The 19,478-nt window shown below is 40.7% G+C and overlaps 1 protein-coding gene across 1 annotated transcript in view; it reads right to left on the bottom strand.

Moving 5' to 3' along the window:
• Positions 1 to 13,744: 13,744 nt before the first annotated feature.
• The window catches only part of LOC120528853 (sodium- and chloride-dependent GABA transporter 2-like), a 44,789-nt gene continuing 39,055 nt past the window's right edge, over positions 13,745 to 19,478 (bottom strand). Inside the window, exons 12-16 of the mRNA XM_039752931.1 lie at positions 19,009 to 19,109; positions 18,694 to 18,864; positions 18,445 to 18,566; positions 16,133 to 16,628; positions 13,745 to 14,870 (exon numbers count right to left, since the gene is read on the bottom strand). Of these exons, the coding sequence (XP_039608865.1) occupies positions 16,532 to 16,628; positions 18,445 to 18,566; positions 18,694 to 18,864; positions 19,009 to 19,109 (491 nt within the window). The 3' untranslated portion in view covers positions 13,745 to 14,870; positions 16,133 to 16,531. The remainder of the gene's footprint in view (positions 14,871 to 16,132; positions 16,629 to 18,444; positions 18,567 to 18,693; positions 18,865 to 19,008; positions 19,110 to 19,478) is intronic.

Below are 19,478 nucleotides of genomic sequence, written 5' to 3'. Positions count from 1 at the left end.
TCGGATTCACATGAATAAATTGATCCTGCAAGTGAACTATGATACTTAGCACAATGAGAGAAGTCGCAAAATCAACCACAATGTTCAAGCAAATTATAGAAAAAAACCCGATCTAAATCCATTAAGTAACTAGTTCTCTTGTGAAAAGCAGATAGACATGCAGACAGACAGATGTTGGATTATTTATATATAGAGATGTTGCTTGAGAAGATAAAATCTGATATATAAAGAACAGTAAATTCAAGGCAAAGCTCACTTCAATACAACATCCATTACCATCAGAAACCTAGAAACTGCATGAGAAAATGTTTTTGTATCGAGCATGTCAGCATTTTTCTCTGCCTCAGGGGTTTGCAAGTTTAGTCCTGGGGGGCAACTGAGGCTGCAGACCTTTATTCCAGCCAGCATCACAGATCAATGGGTCAGTCTTACTTTTAGTTGGTCTAATAGTTTAATTGACTGGCTTTTCTTCTTCTTCTATTCTTCTCTTGCATTGCATTCAGTAAGAAGGCTCTAGTATGAGAAGAACTTGAATTTCTCTGTCTGCCGTAATGAGCTTATACAGGTGCACGGTGGGGTTCATCCTCAATGGCCTCATCACATCCTGGTACGGTATCTCCTTGGCCCCAGATTGTAAAGCACTGCGGTGGGTGGTGAAGGAGGCACAGAATTTGAGCAACACCCAGCTGCCTTCTATTCAGGACATACGCAACACTCACAGTTTTAGAGATGCAAAGAGGATCATCAAACACCTCAGCCATCCTGCTCATCCGCTTTCCTCATTCCTGTCTTCACGGCCATTGGCATTCACACCCGTGGATTCAGGTTTAGTTTCTACTGGCAAGTCACAAGGTCACTGAACAGCCTGTTTATAAAGTAATGCTGTACACCATTTCACATGCAACGTCACTAAACAGCTAGTCATTAAACTAATAGTGTATGAACTAATATATACATGTACTGTATATATGAAGTATAATGTGTACCATGATGTGTACAATTGTGCGTGTATCTTTCATGCTATGTATGTATGTGTTTTATTGTGTGTCAGCGAACGTGCGTGCATTGTCTTTTTGTTGTTATTGTATTTGTAGCTGCTGGTTGAATAAGGCAGGATCAAGCATGGGTCAGACGCGCACCAAAAAGAAATCTCTCAGTCCAAAAAAAGGTTTGTTTTAAAAACTTTTAATGAAAGTTCAAAGCAAACCGTTCACACAAGAACAGAGAAAAGTTGTAACACACGTAGAATTAAAGTCAAAAAAAAAAGGAAAAATGTTTCTTCTTGTTAAACTTCAATTGTTTCTATACTTAAGGATCTCTATGCTTTACTTCACAGTCAGTACATTCTAAATGTATGGCTCTGCACATACAACTGAACACGTTAAGGCCTGGTTTGAAACCATGTGCCCTCCATGACTTACTTACAGCAAGACAGCAGTCAGTGGGACAATTAATAGTTAGAATATACCAATTCAATTCAGCTTATGTTATAAGAACTTCCTACATGCTATGTACTAATTTATGGGCAAACGGTTAATATACAGTGGTGTGAAAAACTATTTGCCCCCTTCCTGATTTCTTATTCTTTTGCATGTTTGTCACACAAAATGTTTCTGATCATCAAACACATTTAACCATTAGTCAAATATAACACAAGTAAACACAAAATGCAGTTTTTAAATGATGGTATTTATTATTTAGGGAGAAAAGAAAATCCAAACCTACATGGCCCTGTGTGAAAAAGTAATTGCCCCCTGAACCTAATAACTGGTTGGGCCACCCTTAGCAGCAATAACTGCAATCAAGCGTTTGCGATAACTTGCAATGAGTCTTTTACAGCGCTCTGGAAGAATTTTGGCCCACTCATCTTTGCAGAATTGTTGTAATTCAGCTTTATTTGAGGGTTTTCTAGCATGAACCGCCTTTTTAAGGTCATGCCATAGCATCTCAATTGGATTCAGGTCAGGACTTTGACTAGGCCACTCCAAAGTCTTCATTTTGTTTTTCTTCAGCCATTCAGAGGTGGATTTGCTGGTGTGTTTTGGGTCATTGTCCTGTTGCAGCACCCAAGATCGCTTCAGCTTGAGTTGACGAACAGATGGCCGGACATTCTCCTTCAGGATTTCTTGATAGACAGTAGAATTCATGGTTCCATCTATCACAGCAAGCCTTCCAGGTCCTGAAGCAGCAAAACAACCCCAGACCATCACACTACCACCACCATATTTTACTGTTGGTATGATGTTCAGGCCTGGGGGTGGCTATGGAAATTGAACTCAGGTGTGATACACCACAGTTAGGTTATTTTTTAACGAGGTGACGATTACTTTTTCACAAAGGGCCATGTAGATTTGGATTTTTTTCTCCCTAAATAATAAAAACCATCATTTAAAAACTGCATTTTGTGTTTACTTGTGTTATATTTGACTAATGGTTAAATGTGTTTGATGATCAGAAACATTTTGTGTGACAAACATGCAAAAGAATAAGAAATTAGGAAGGGGGCAAATAGTTTTTCACACCACTGTAACTTAAATAACTAGCAAATGGCTCTTACAGTATTACTGTCACTATTCTGAGGAGACAAGCAAGTAAGAATTAAATTCTGTTGTGTACAATTGACAAGAAACTAGAACTTGAACCAGACAGTTAATGTCGGCTTGTGAATGATATATTGCTGTTTTCTTAAATCGATGTTTTTTTGTTCATTACTGCTTTGCATGCAATAAACAGACTAGAATGGTTTGTTTTCTAAGCACATCATTAAAAGTTGTAATAAAATTTGATACAAACGGAAATATCGAACAGCTCCTGGGCCAGAGAGATTAGCTGAAGGGCCAAAGGGTGGCCATGAGTCAGGCACGTTTCAAATGTTAAATCCAAGCCATTGGGTTTCATTTGAATGTTTGAAGGTTCTCATTATGGCTGACATTCATCTTGGGTTTGGTTTCCTAGCTTCTCTTTGTGTTTTGCAAATGATGGGCCTGTAGTAGTGGGCCAAGTGCAGTTTTGAATCCTGCTCAGCTTGGCAGAGGTGTTGCTCAATCCTGGTTTGGTTGTTTTCTTTTAACTGAGGCTGCCATGCCAAGTAACACTGAGCAACGTGGAGAGACGGATGAGTGAGTGTGGATGTGTGTGTGATGGTCTCTGTTGCTGCATTGCACTTGATACTGCCAGAATAGGCTCTGAAGATGTACAGTATACCGTAACACTAAAAGGAAGGCAGGCTCAAAAATTGTAAGTGAATGTGGATTTGCTTATGAATGTGACAGGTAGAGGTCTAGCCTTTTATCAAGGCCTAATCCCACCATTCTGTCATTGATGCTGGAATTGGCTCTGGCACATGACCCTGTGTTAGGACATAGTGGGTTGGATAATGGATGGATGGACATCATGACACTGAATGAAAGGCAAGTTCAAAAAGTGCATTGTTGCATAGACAGATAAGTGTGGTGTGGTGACAAGGCTCTCTACAGCATGACACAGTCCAACCTGAAGAGATGCATCAGAAAAGCTAAGAGGGACTACAAGACAAGGATAGAGGAGCACCTCGATAGTAATAACAGCAGGCAGGTTTAGCAGAGAGTCCAGCACTTCACTGACTACAGGACCAGCCATGGAGCTGCTGAAGGTGACGCCTCAATGGCAGAGGAGCTGAACCACTTCTTTGCTCGCTTTGAGATGGATCTACCAGAGGCAGCTGTTATACATGCAGCAGCAGCTCACAACAACATCACCCACTCCCTTAGGGTGGAGGAACACGAGGTGAGACGCTCGCTTCAGGCTGTCAATCCTAGGAAGGCAGCAGGTCCCGACGGTGTCCCTAGACGTGTGTTGAGGAGCTGTGCAGAGCAGCTGGCTGGGGTCTTTACAAAGATCTTTCACCTGTCACTGTCCCAGGCATCAGTTCCTCCCTGTCTAAAATCCTCCATCTTACTCCCTTTAACAAAAAAATTACCCATAACCTGCCTGAATGACTATCGACCAGTAACACTCACCCCGGTGTTGATGAAGTGTTTTGAGAGACTGGTCTGGAGTCATATCATGTCCTTCATCCCTCCTACCTTTGATGCACACCAATTTGCTTACAGGGCTAACAGGTCTACTGAGGATGCTGTTGCTGCCGCTCTCCATGCTACCCTGTCCCATCTGGATCACCAGGGGCCTCATGTATAACGCCGTGCGTAGAACTCGCACTATAACATGGCGTAAGCACAAAAGCCGAAATGTGTTTACGCACAGAAAAATCCAGATGCAGGAATCTGTGCGTACTCCAACTTCCACGTTCTTCCGCTACATAAATCCCGATCAGCGTGAAAACTAACGCTTGTGCACGCGCTTTATGTAACGCCCCAACTCCTCCCAGAATTACCCCTTTGAATATGCAAATGAATATAAATCGCCCTTAAACTCAGCCTTCTGTGAAAAGACAATGGGAAAAGCACGAAGGAAAATATAAGAATTTCAGCGAATACCAAGTGGAGGCAAAGGAAAAACATACTATTTGCTCAAATAAACCGTGGTATAATCAACAAAAGGAAGTTGATCGAGTGGCATAGCGTGTTGGAGAAACTTGAAAGCTCACATTCACAAAATCGCACAGTGCCGGAAATAAAAAGAAGTCAAATATCAGAGTCGCCGTGAAAAGCCGAGTTGTAAGCCCACTGTCTGAGTGTCATATGAAAGCTTATTAGGGTACAGAGAAAAAAGGCACACAGTGGGGAAAAAGCACGAAATGTCAACTTCAATCTCGACATTTCCACTTTAATCACGTAGTTTATTTTGTCATTAAAGTAGAACATCATAAACTTCATCTTAAAATCGTTTAATTAACCAGTTTCTCAAATCACATCGTAATTAAAGTAGCACGTTAAATGCTTTGTTTTGTATTTGATCTTCTATGTGCTCTATGTGTGTGAATCACTACTTGCTTCTTAAACCGGCTCTCTTCCTCCAACTGGACACAGAATCCATTACATTCGTGATATTACAGCTCTCTGAATAACTAAAATACTGAGATGTATACGTGATATCATTTTCATGATGATAGGAGTTAAAGCACGTTATTAAACATGTGTTTCACTTCGATGAAATAATTTATTGCAGCAGTACTCAGGGGCGCCTCTAGGCTTGTGGTGGCACTGGGCAGAGGAAGAATCGGTGGCTCCTTCGCCCGCCCGTGTCAGTAAGGCAGCGTATGCATGGTGGATGGCCTCGTCCGTTACAGACACTGCATAGCCGCCTCGTGCTCATGACACAAGCATTTAACTTTTGACGAAATTTGTCGCTGCGTTTTTAGCTGTGTTGTTATTTTCTCTTTCTGTTTTATATTCAATATATATTGGCGTAGCCGTCCTGCAGTCAGTGCTTTTCTTTCCCCAAGTAACCGATCGCCATACAATCAGCTCTGTAATAGACGTTAAGCCATCTGTAAGCTTAGCGCCGATTCTTCAAAACGTTTAAAGAACATTGAAATATCTTCGTAGTACATGTTTAATTATTCTATCCTTAACGACACTCCCAGTGAAGAATATAGATTATTTAAATGAAGTTAAAGTTTTATCTGTATAAATTAATAAACATATTTTGCTGCATTTCACCTTAAAAATGATATCGTCATCATATGTAAATACACGCTTTACAAAGTGGCGCAGGTTGTGCAATATTATAACTATAGTGCAAGTTTACAGTGGGGTGATTGTACTTATAAGTACAAACAGTTCTACAAGGTGCAATTGATTGAGTGCATTTAAAGTTCTTGGGATGAAACTGTTTCTGAACCGCGAGGTCCGTACAGGAAAGGCTTTGAAACGTTTTGCAGTGGCTGAGACAGCGTGTCCATGAAACTGTATACCGATAATTCTGTTTTCGATCAGCTGCTGCTGTGATTCACACTCAGATACAGTGATATGAATACTCCGAGTGGTGCAGTGAGAGTAATATGGAAAAAGATGATCCGCTGTGGCAACTCCTAACGGGAGCAGCTGAAAGAAGAAGAAGAAGAAGGAGAAGTGAGAGTAACAACGCTAAAGCAGTTATGGTATTTGGAATACTATGGCTGTTCCCTGGACCATTATATTGTTACAAGTTAATTACAATCAGATGCATTACACTAATAAACAATATGCGGTTAGTTTCTGTGTATTTATAAAGCCGCGTCATGAAAATAAGGAGTAACCACACAGGAACAGTAGCACTGCTTTGACGCTGGGTGCCGCCAGTCTGCAAAACCAAGCGGAGAACTTGCGTACGACAAGCCATGAGGTGCCGTGGAAAAGTGCGTGGCTTTACGCCAAGTGTAGGTTTTATACATCGCGATTTGAACGTGGAAAAGTTCTTACGCAACATTTCTGTGCGTACGCACTGTTTATACATGATGCCCCAGGGCAGCTATGCACGTCTCCTCTTTATTTATTTTAGCTCTGCTTTTAACACCATCCTCCCTCACAGACTGGTGTGCAAGCTACTAGCCCTGGGACTCCCGTATTCCACCTGTACTGTATATGGATTAAAGACTTCCGGACAGACCGCATACAAAAGGGTTAGGGTGGACCTTCACATCTCCTCCACCATCAGCATCAGCATTGGCTCTCATCAGGGCTGTGTGCTGAACCTCCTGCTCTTCACGCTGTACACACATGACTGCGCCCCCACCCACCACAGTAACAGCATCGTCAAATCTGCAGATGACACCACTGTGGTGGGGCTCATCTCTGGGGAGGATGAATCCGACTACAGGGACGAAGTGGAGCGGCTGACAGCGTGGTGCACTGACAACAACCTGCCCCTGAACACAATTAAGACCAAGGAGCTCGTTGTGGACTTCAGGAAAAAGAAAATGGACATCAAACCACACTACATCAGACGGGACTGTGTGGAGAGGCTGTTAGACTTCCGCTTCCTAGGAGTCCACATCATGGAAGACCTGTCCTGGGGTGTGAACACAGCTGAGCTGGTGAAGAAGGCTCAGCAGAGACTTTATTTCCTGAGAGTCCTCAGAAAAAATAACATCCCCCAAAAACTGCTGGTGTCCTTGTATCGCTGCTCTATTGAGAGTATTCTGTGCTACTGCCTCTGCGTGTGGTTTTCCAGCTGCACAACAGTACAGAGGAAAACACTTCAGCGGATCGTAAAGACTGCCCAGCAGATCATCAGCTGTTCTTTACCCTCTCTGGATGAGCTGCACAGCTCTCACTGCCTCAGGAAAGCAGAAAACACCTTAAAAGCACTCCTCACACCCCGCTCATGACATGTTCCAACTGTTGCCATCAGGCAAAAGATATAGGAGCATCAAAACAAAGACTAATAGACTGAATTGCAGTTTCTACCCTGTTGCTATCAGGGCACTGAATGCCACCTAATCACCTTTAATGCAGCAGTGCAATAGATGACATCTTGTGCAATAGTGTTTCATGTGCAATTAAGGTCTTATGTTGAAAGTTTGTGTTCTACCTCATTTCTTCTTATCCTTTTTTATCCTTTTGGAATTATATTTATTTCTATTTTGACACAGCAGGGACTGCACATAATTTCATTGCATTTGTTACAATGACAATGAAGATATTCTGATTCTGATTCTGTGGCCTGGGCAGAGGTAACCTTATGTCCAATATAAGTTCTTACATTGCACTTTGTGTTGGGATAGACTCTAGTGCCAACATGACTCTTAAAAGCAAAAAGTGGAAAGATGGATGGAGAGGTGGCTCTGGATTTGTGCCTGAGTGAAGCAGGGAATATGGCTGTCGGTCAAGTGCTGTAAGGTGTGGAATTGATGTTTACAAGTGTGGGTGGGTGAGGGAACCTTCTGACAGACTCCTGTCATCAATCCATTGGAAAAAATGTACTTTGTCACAAATGGTTCTCTTAAGATTCCTTAGATTAAAGGAGACACAACTAGGGTGAAAGGAGTCAAAATTCACCATTTGGTTTTAGAAAAGCATTCTGTGAGATCTCTTTGTTGTCTTGTTTCAATTTTATTTTTGCTTTGCGCCCTCCTCCATCATAACCTATTGTCTACGCGGGAAGACCAGAAACTTTAGGTTCATCAATAAATTTGATTTCCGGTTTTCGACGGATGTTAACATTTTAGGGTCCTCTGATAACGAAAACATTGATATCTCGATGATGGGTGTGTGTGTCTGTGTGTCACAGTTTCTGGAGGACAAATGGCTGGATGGAAAAATACCAAACTTGCAAATTAAGCCTGTTATGAGATGACGATGTGCTAATACGTTTTTGAGCCAAATCTTGCAAGAGAAAGAGGCACTCTAGAAGAACCCTCAGATACCATCATTCTGCCATTAATTAGGAATTCTTCTCATCAATTGCTACTGTAATGACATATTTTTTGATCAGAAAGATCGGCATCAGAGCAGTAAATATTTACTGAACTGTTATACAATAGTTTGGGTAACTTGGTTCCAAGGAAGCAAAGCCTACGGTTGCTCACGTCCAAATTTTTTTACATTCTTGGCTGATGCTTTTATCCAAGGTGACTTACAACTTTTGAGATACAGTTGGTTCCATTTCTTTTTGTCTTTCCAATGGGAGCACAGACAGGTGAAGCAGCTTGCAGAACAGTGACATCACATATGGCCTGTCTCCAGATAGCCTGCCCGTGAGATATAAACAGCCTGAAGTTTATAGTTGGTGGCCATTTGGAAGCCACCTTCTTGAAAGATGCAACCTCCGTTGAAAAAGCAGCTGTATTTGTGGGGTGCATGTTTTGCTTTTATTATCAAATTTCTGTCTGCTTATGATCTCATAGCAGGTATATTGCTGGGTATATATTTTTTAAACAAATTTCATGTCCTTTTTTGTACGGGTCATTAATAGGTTTTAACAGGTTAATAATCTGTCTAGTCATTGAATCATTTTCACTTATTCAAAAAATAGCCAAGGATTGCTCAGGTAGGGCCACACGTTCCTGCTGCAATGTAGCTTGAGTCACTAACATACAGAAGATCAAATCCAGCGCCTGAACTTTGAACGTATTATAATTTATGTAGATAACTGACCAGCTTCACAGATAAATAAACATCTCAGTACCCAGACCTATCAGTGCTGTGCTGAGGTTTGTTACTGCTGGAGAAAGTCTGGTGTAGTTTGTATGTAATGATGTCAAAGGTCAACCTGTCTGTGCAAAACAAAGCCCAGAATGCATTAGTGCTTCTCAAGGTTTATTTCTCCAAGGTCACTCAGTGAGTTATGAAAAAATATGTGACCCCCCCCCAATTCCTCCAAATGCCTCCCACTCCCACACACACCCCATTTATGCTCTTTTACATATTCTGCACTCTTGACAAAGCTGCTTCTTTTTGAAATTACTGTATTTTTATTAACTAAATGATATTTGCTAATAGTGCTGCTACACTGCCTGTATTTTAAAAAGCATAATATAAAAATTGATAGCCATTTCCAAACTGGCCTATGTGTTTTTATGAAATAAAAGCTATTCTTAGTAGTGCCTGAATACTGTATCTTAATCATAACATAAAATGAGTTGGCATTTTTTTGAAGGATAAATAAAAATTAGTAATTACGAAAATGTAGAATTTGTCCTGCGGTGGGTTGGCACCCTGCCCGGGATTGGTTCCTGCCTTGTGCCCTGTGTTGGCTGGGATTGGCTCCAGCAGACCCCCGTGACCCTGTATTCGGATTCAGCAAGTTAGAAAATGGATGGATGGATGGATAGAATTTGTCAGAGCGAATATTTTCATAACAAAGGCTATTTGCTTGTCTTAAATATTACTTTTTACATTTTGCATAAAATAATTACATACGTCTGAAAATGAGTGGCACGGTGGTGCAGTGGTAGTGCTGCTGCCTTGCAGTTAGAAGACCTGAGTTCGCTTCCCGGGTCCTCCCTGCGTGGAGTTTGCTTGTTCTCCCCGTGTCTGCGTGGGTTTCCTCCCACAGACCTGTAGGTTAGGTGGATTGCCAATCCTAAATTGCCCCTAGTGTGTGTGCCCTGTGGTATGCTGGCACCCTGCCTGGGATTTGTTTCCTGCCTTGTGCCCTGTACTGGCTGGGATTGGCTCCAGCAGACCCCTGTGTTAGGATATAGCACGTTGGATAATGACTGACTTCTGAAAATATATAAAAAGTATTTTTTAAAATGCTAAATTGATTCTTGTCACCTTTTTAGGCACAAGCTTTTTTGCTACATTTTGGGTTATTTTTGTAAGTTATTCTTTTTTCTTTGTAATTAATCTTCATGATTTTTAAAGAGCTAATATTACTATCAGTTTTTTATTCTCTCTTCATCTTTTTGTTTTTACTCTACTGAAGTTTTTTTTTTATTTCTTTTAATTTGTGTTTGTAGGCCAAAGCCTACTTTTAGACCTAAGACTTGATTTGGGAGGCAAGGCTTCATTTTTGCATTTTGTGTCAGGAAAGCAAAACCCTGTAGAGGACTTGGTGGTGGGTTTTTGTTTTTGTTTAATTGCCTCAAAATGTGGGTTGTGATTTGATATCTCTCTATGATATAACATTTTTTTTCGAAGCAACAAGACTTTTTAGGAGACTAGAATTATTGAAAAACATTGTTTCAAGTCCCACGAGACGAGAATATTGCCATGATATTTTTAACAGTCACGCCCTCCTACAAACTATTTTCAAACAAAACCACGGTACTCTCATCTCTCATTCGTGTGAATGCTTTTGTCAGACACACTTTCTGCACTCTCAGCTCTTATAAATTTCAACGTTTTCTTCACTTTAAGTTCCCAATTAAACAAGATGTATTATGTCCAAATCTTATTGAAGAATTTCATCACGAAGGGTTATCAACAGAAAAAATGAGTACGTAGGCAATTCTAGCAGTGAGAAACGATGAAGTCCAATGAATTAACACGAAAATTAACAATCAGTTACACATCAAATTGGTTAAATGCGTACCAAATGTAAAAAACTCAATAGGAGACAACAAAAAGGTTTGGAGTTTTCCGGCCCCTTATACTGTTGACACACCAGACTTTGTAACAAAAATAATGCAGGGTCAAAACACAAGAAAATAACATTCATGCGCCATTTTTATATGGGAGGAGCCGGAAGTGCAGGAATGCTGGGAAGGAGGCGTGATGGATGATGGGACTGCTGACGCCAGAGAAGATGGCGGAAGAAGGGCGGAAGTGAACGCATTCGCGGCAAGGTCTTATGGCGGAGCGTCTTTAGTCCTGGAAAACAAAGAAACAAGGTTAGTACCCCGTCATTCCCCGCTGGCGAACGTCCTTTGATGTGTTTTAAGATCCATGCGCGGTCTCCTAGTCGCGCATGCGTGACACAATATACTATGCTGAAACAGTTGGTGGTGATGGTGCGGAAGATCAAAACATCATCTTACAATATCCAGAAGAATATCTACAACCGTTAACTATGTCCGGTCTTCCGAATTACTAGGGAAAGAAGGATGTATCCAAGAAAGGTAATGTAGTATATCTTCTATGGATAACATTAGACACCAAAGCGGATCTTGATATGCCATTCGTATTAAAACGTTAACAGTTTCCCATTAGAATACAATTAACAAATCTCAGAGCCAAACATTACAAAAAGTCTTTTAATTTAATAGAGAGAAATGAATGAAATTCAATCATGGGCAGTCATACGTCGCATGGATGCAAATGTAACACTTCACATGAAAATTAAAATCTGTTTAAATTGTACATCCGCATCCCGACAAAGATAGCACATAGCTCTGGCCAGGAGGTGGGTGAGCAAAACGAGCAGGGGGCAAAGCCTCCTAGTCATCCTAATAATTCTTTACGTTCCTATTGTCTATTTATGATTTTTAAGAATTATGTAATGTTAGCTAAAAAAAATAATTATCTGTGTTTCCCTCTTCTGCTCTGGATGAATATACCTCCTGGCATCTGTCATTGCAATGTATAACTTGATTAAAATGGTTCACTGCAATTTACCATTCTCGATGTAAAGTAATTATAAATAATGAATTGTGTTCATAGAGTTTCCACAAAAACACATTGTATATTTTTTTCAGCCTGTGTTTTCTTTTATTTCTTACTTGAGCACCTACAGTATAGTCAGAGAGGAGGAATCTGTTCTTCTACACTAATGCATGCCCTCCCTTCCTCTTTATTTTCCACACACACATATCATGTAGTGGTATATAACAATCCCCATACTTTCCAATGCCTCATGAACAGCCAATGACCTATAGTTCTTTAGTCACTGACAGAATGTATGTACTTTTATATAGTCCACTATTGGTGCCCCATTCTCTTCACAGATGAGAGCAGGTTGACCCTGAGCACATGTGACAGACGTGAAAGAGCCTGGAGATGCCATGGTGAACGTTAAGTAGCCTACAACATCATCCAACATCACCAGTTTGGCGGTGGGTCAGTGATGGTATGGAGAAGCATATCCTTGGAGGGTCACAAAATCCTCCACGTGCTAGGCAATGTTACCCTGACTGCGGATGAAATCATCAGAGCCGTTGTCAGACCTTATGCTGTTGCAGTGGGCCCTGGGTTCCTCCTGGTGCAGGAAAAAGCCCAGCCTTATGTGGCCAGAGTATGTAGCGAGTTCCTGGATGATAAAGGCATTGATGCCATTGACAGTCCCACACATTCCCCAGACCTGAATGCAATCAAGAACCTCTGGGACATTACGTATCGGTGCATCTGACGCCGCCAAGTAGTGCCACAGACTGTCTAGAAGCTCATTGATGCCCTGGTCCAGGTCTGAGAGGAGATCTCCCAGGACACCATCCATAGCCTCATCAGATGTATGCCCAGACGTTGTCAGGAGAGTATACAGGCAGGTGGGGGGCCATGCTCACTACTGAGTCACATTTATGCAAGCAGGATCAGCCTATGATTTCAACAAAGTAGGAAAAAGAACAAAATGGCAACCTTCAATAGTATTTATGGGATGTGATGCCCAGGGCGCATACAGCCACCCTATCCCTGACACAGACAGGCAGGATAAGATTTTACCACACAACACTCTGTTTATTTACAGTCCAGCACACGATACTCACAGAGAAAAGCACAACACAGACCCTTTACCGCCAGTCCTTCACCCTCCTCTCCACATCAAGAGCTTCATCCTCTTCCTCCCGACTCAGGCCATTGAGTATTGGTGACTGGCTCCTTTAATAGGGCGCCCGGAAGGACTCCAGGTGCCCAATGAGCTTCTTCTGGCAGCACTTCCGGGTGTGGCAGAAGTGCTGCCAAATGGGGCCCTGCAAATGTTCATGCCCAAACCCCCCACAGGCAGTGGCCACTCTGTTGATCCAGGGAAGAAACGGTCTTGAAAATCCTCTGTCCCCTGGTACTTCCGTAATCAGGGCATCCTGTCCGTATGCCACAGGGGTGAGATGGCAAGGATGCAAAGGGCAGGTTCTGAACACCCTGAATGTGTCACAATGTACACATATTTTGACACTAATGGCAAATCTGATATGCAAAATAAATGGTCATACGCAAAACTCTGAGAAAGGTGCATCACTGTCCAAATGCTACATTTGAACTACTTTCCATGAAGTGTCATTTCAAAAAGAGTAGTGAACTCCGGCAGTTGTTTGTGTGCAAGGGTAATAGAAGAGAAGATAGACAGCAACCCCTGAAACTGTGAACATTACGTGGCGCCTCAGAGTCCTGGACACCAGATGCAACTACCACAGTCCCAGGTTAAAATACAGTTATTTTATTTTATAACAGTACCTTCACAGGTTCCAGCACAGTACAATATAATAAAATGCTTTTTGTTTTCTGGGTCATACAAAAGCTCCACAAAACTGGAAGGACGTCTCCCAGCAGTGCCCTCTGATGGCACCCAAGGGTCAAGACAGGATTGCCCTTTTGAACTACAAGTCCCATGCAGCCTTGTCCATACTGGAACCAAGCCAAATGAGCACTGCCACCTCATCTACTGTGGGGATGAATTATTGTTGATACTTGGACTCCTCCAGTCCATCCATTATTCTTTCAACTCAACTGGCATAAAAACTGAAAACCATTCCAGCCATGTTGCACATCCATCTATGCTGTCCTTCCATTATGGCCTCTCACAGAAACTGTAAGAAATGATAGTCGGGATGCCAGTCCATCCTCCGTGGCATTCACAAAATATGAAAATGAACGACTGCACTTGCAAAGCTACGAAGGATGGTGCTCATTATTGAAAGGTGCCAAGTGCAGTAAGACAAGGGTTTTTGTTTTTGGCAAAACCTTGGCAGTTTAATAAGGATAACAGGTTAGATCCCAAGGTCTACAGTCTGGTGGCAAGTCTCAAAGTGTGTGTCTCATCTGTAGAACAAACCCAGTCCTCCAGCCACCCCTTAATCACAGTCTGATGGTGAAACTGTGTGTGGCGCTTGCAACTGTACTTTGTTTTTTGTCATTCTGTGTCTCCCTCCTTCACTCCACAGAGTGTCATGTTAGAAGAAAGTGGGGCAAGGTGTCCAAAAACTGACAAGTTAATCTGGTTATCAGGGGATTTAGAGAACACCCCCTCAGACCCTCAGTACACCCTCCTTATTTTACACAGACAGTTGACCAAGTTTTTGACTTTTGAGATCAAATTAAAAATAGGCATCTAATTGTACTGTTTCAGGACATCAAGTAGATACATCCAATCATTTATAATTTACTGCCTTCTTCTCTTCCTCACCCATCAGTGACTTTACACCACAAACAATAACACAGGCTTGACAACAGCCGCTCTACAGCTGGCACTGCAGACGGGTACTGAGGAGAGGTTTTTGTTCCACTCATTATATATCCACTTTCCAATAGGAAAATAATGAGAGCTGCTGGTCTGGCATTTGATGGTCGCCACTTTTCTAGAAAGGATAGCCACTGCTGACTGAGGCAGAGTCAGGATAATCTAACGACTGGAGCCTGCAGAAAAGAACAATCAAATGCAATGAGAATGGTGTTTGGTCAAGTTGCTTTTAGCTTTCTTACGATACATAGATAGATAGATAGATAGATAGATAGATAGATAGATAGATAGATAGATAGATAGATAGATAGATAGATAGATAGATAGATAGATAGATAGATAGATAGATAGCACTGAATTGTTCCCCAGTAGGTTCTATAATTGCTTTTACTTATAAATCTTTCATAAAGTAATTGAATGTGACAATCTGTAACATCTTTAGCTAACAAATTAATTTTAATGGACCGAACTGCCTCTTCTCATGTGTCTGTCTTCATCTATTTTGTAGTGTTGCTGTTAATGATGACACATTCACTTCATTCATTAAAATGATGCCTCACAATCTTGATAAGTGACGTGACTAAAAGAACTGTGGAGTCCTGCAGAGCTCACCTTACAGCAGGATGCAGGAAGGCCCTTTGAGAAAGCTCGGTTCACCTCATAAAGTGTAGGTGATGAGCATCAGCGTGGTCATTGTGTCCAGTGCCTTCAGTTTAATGGGAGCGTTGACTGCTGTGTCACACACCAGTGATCCTTTAAGCTATTAACCCTTAACTACTTGCGCTGGTGTATTTTGTATACCAATCTCAGTTATTTTTGTCCAATATCCTTTTGAACCTACCGACAGCATCCACCATCACTCCTCAGCTTGATTCACTACCAGCACCGTGTCACAATGGTCTCCCTCCAGTGTGCTCCCAGCCGGTTTTATGAGTGGATGCACAGTCGCAAGTTTCATATGGTACATTTGGTACACCACGTGGAAACGTACTTATATATGAGGACAATGAGATGTTCTTCTTGCAATGACTTTGTCTGCAAAGAACATTCAACAACTAAAGTGAAATATGATCCACGTGCAAATCCTGCAGTGCATAAAATTGTGACTGGTGACGAATGAGCACTGGAGAAGTGGATCAGGTTTATTATCAGATAGTCCTAGACAGTGTCATACTATTCAGTAATATGGCATTAAATTACATTAACAACATGTACAATTTAAAATTATTGTAATATTTTATATTACAACCTTACAGCATGCATATAAATAGCCATTTTAACTCTGGTGTATAAAGTACACCGTTCGAGTACTTATGAGACGAGAAATGGTGCGAATAGTTAAGGGTTAAACAGTCAGTGCAATGAAAGTGGCACCAGCATGCAAATCAACTTGAGAGAAGATCTGATGAAGAAAGAGCCAAACGTGGCCAGGACCCACCTGCTGACTTCATGAAGATCCACGAAATGGAGTTGCGAGAGTCGGAGAGTTGACCCACAAGATACTGTTAAGTACACAATAATAAGTTAGTAATAATTACGATGCTATGAAGGCAAGGAGAGTACAGAAGTAACATTGACAGTTTTAAAATGATGTTTTCTTACAATACATTTACTACTGTTGTCCCATTTGAAGTTTGTTCCTGTAGGTTTCCATCAAACCTAATTAGATAAGCAATTCCACTTAATGGAAAGATTGGATGAAATGTATTCTTGATTGAATCTAAAAGAAAATATTGTCAGGCTTGACATGTACATAGAGAAGACTGCCACCTCAGTAGACTCTTTCAAACATGTGTCATTAAGGTAGCATGGTGGCACAGAGACTACCACCGCTTCTTCATAAACTTGGTGGTCTTGGATTCAAATCACACAGCCATGTTCTCCTAGTGCCTGCAGGAGTTCTTTCACTTGGTACTCCAGTTTCCTCCCATATCCTTAAAGACATGAAGGTTAAGTTAGCAGCTGGTTCTAAACTGGTCCCATTTGTGTACCATATATGCATAAGTGGGCTCAGAGAAGGGCTGGTGCCCAGGGTTGATTCTTGTCTTTTTCTAGGTGCTAGATGAACCACTATAAACCTTAATTGAATTAAGCAGATTTCAAATTATTAATCCATATCTCTCTATCATAAAAGAAATTGTTAAGACGAGACAAGACAATTGCCAAGAGATTTTTTCAAGTCCCGCCCTCCTCTCAACCATTTCTGGGTAACGGCCCATGCTCACGGTCCTCTCACCTCTCATTCGTGTGAATGCTTTTGTCAGACATAGTTCCTGCACTCTTAGCTTTTATGAATTTTTATGTTTTCCTCACTTTAAGTTCCCAATAAAAGAAGACTTATTATGTCCAAATCTTATTGAAGACTTTCATCCAAAGGATTATCAACAGAAGAAATGAGTACACGGGCAATCCTAGCACTGAGAAACAGTGAAGTCAAACGAATTAATGCGAAAGTTGTCAATCGGTTACACGGCAAATTGATTAAATGTGTATCAATAGACTATGCTGAAACAGTTGGTGGTGATCATGCAGAAGATGAAAAAATCAACTTACAATATTCCACAGAATATGTACAAACATTAACACTGTCCGGTTTTTCCATCGGCTAAATTACTGTTGAAAGAAGGATGTATCGTAATGTTATTTATGTATGAGTGATGGGCTATGAAATAGGACAAGATTAGTTGTATTGAAAATTGGTTGAACAATTCTGATATGTAAAATTTTAGCAGGCGACAAGAAAGGTAATGTAGTTCATCTTCAGGGGATAACATTAATCAACAAAGGAGATCTTGATATGCCATGTGTATTAAAACGTTTACAGTTTCCCATTAGAATAGCTTTTGCTATGACAATTAACAAATCACAGAGACAAACATTTAAAAAATGTTGGTAAGAAATGATATTCACTCATGGGCAGTTATACGTTGCATTATCACGATGTAACTCCAAACATGGAATAAAAATTTGATGCAATATTGATTAAAAGTTAATTCCAAATATTGTTTTTACTGAAGTTTTATAGTAAAAGTGTAAGTTTAAAAAGCATTTTCGTGTTAATTTCAAAGCCAAACAGAAGAAAAACCTATAATGCAACGAATACCTCTAACGCAACATGAAACATAATTTTCTTTCAATTTATTACGTTTTACTATTTGCTATTGTTAATTACTTGCTGTAATGTAAAACAATTAGGTCTATTATGCATATGTAACAATTCCCATGAAAATAACAATCTGTTTAAATTGTACATCCGCTTCACCATACGCGAGCAGCAGAGCCGCAAAGTGGCTAGCGTGGCGAGCAAAGCAAGCAGGGGGCAGAGCCCCCTAGTAACTCAAATAATATGTCCACCAATTCTAAATATTATGTAATATGAAAATACAAACATACTGTATAAACATTTATTTTAAAATTCAGTTCTTTAGGCACCTAACAATTGTAGTCTAGGTAAACACAATTTCAAGACCATTAAACTAAAGTCTGCAACAGATAGAGAAGAGGACAACGCTCAGACAATAAAAAATAAAGGAAAATAAAAGGGAAAGTCTGTCTGAGAAAGTAATAATGTAATCAGAATGTTCTGCTGTTGAGGTTTGTTTTCTTTTATTTGAACTTGAAATTGTTCATGTGCTCTGTGGGATCAGCCATTTCCATTCATTCCTTGGTCTATCCTGCATATTATAGAAAGTCAGCATCTCATTTCAAGCACTTGGTAAAAACCTTCAGCTGCAAAAATGTAAATGTTACCTGTTATTAACTTTAGTAACTTTATATTCCCCTGATTTGTGGGCTGTTCTGTTACCATCCATTTTGACTCGTATTTTATTCTTGCTTTGCTGAAGTCTGGATTCACAAAGTGAGTGGAAGCGCTGCACATGAGACACATAAAAGATACACACGTGAGATCAAGTCACATAAGGTGTTTGATTGATCACTCCGTCTGTCCATCCGTCTGGCTTCGTTTTGTAGTACTCCACACATTTCTCTTGTGCTTACCTCACAAAGCGTTCCTTTGGCCCAAAAAAGTCTGAAAAGCATCCAAAGTGGCATTAAAATAATGGAGGACAGACAGAAAAGCCATCCCAGGACATACCCCCATGTTGGATATACGTAGGTGTTGTTGTACTTTAATGGGGTGTAATCCACCAGAGAGAATATAAAAGTGCACTGGGAATACAGAAAGACAGGAGGACAAAAGGAAAGAATGTCAGGCTGCAATGTTTATGTCTCTTCACTTACTGACTTACTGATGGTCTTATGTTCTAAAAATATATTGAAACTTTTGCAAATACTATAAAATAAAGACATTACAATGCAAATGACTGGTGTGAAGAAACTCCAGCAGAATTTAATGAAGCATCCTGGGTGATAGCCTATCATGTCTTCAATGTTGTCAAAGAAGCGATCAGTGCCTGAAACGAAAAGAGTGGGGGGACACCAGTAATTAAGATGGCAGTGGAGCCCACTGGATAAACTCTACACATGTCAAGCAGTGTTCTCTGAAGTGAATGAATATACAGTTAAAACCTTCATTGTAGGTAGTTTAGACTGATAGAAAATGGAATTGATGAGAGTAAAGCATGATTAATGACTTAATAGATCTCTAACTGATTAAGTGCTATTGTGAGAAACATTTTGTGGACTTTTTGTTTTATACAGAGCATCAAAAATAAAGGAAGTTGCACACTGTATACTGTTGACCCAGATCATCTGATGAGTTTATGGGGATTGGTTTAATAGGAATACAGGAAAATGATATGGCCTGAACTGGAAGTGATGTG

The sequence above is a fragment of the Polypterus senegalus genome, chromosome 4 (assembly GCF_016835505.1).
Source record: "Polypterus senegalus isolate Bchr_013 chromosome 4, ASM1683550v1, whole genome shotgun sequence".
Classification (NCBI taxonomy): domain Eukaryota; kingdom Metazoa; phylum Chordata; class Cladistia; order Polypteriformes; family Polypteridae; genus Polypterus; species Polypterus senegalus.
The sequence above is the reverse complement of the archived record's forward strand: the minus strand, read 5'-3'. Positions and strand labels throughout refer to the sequence as shown.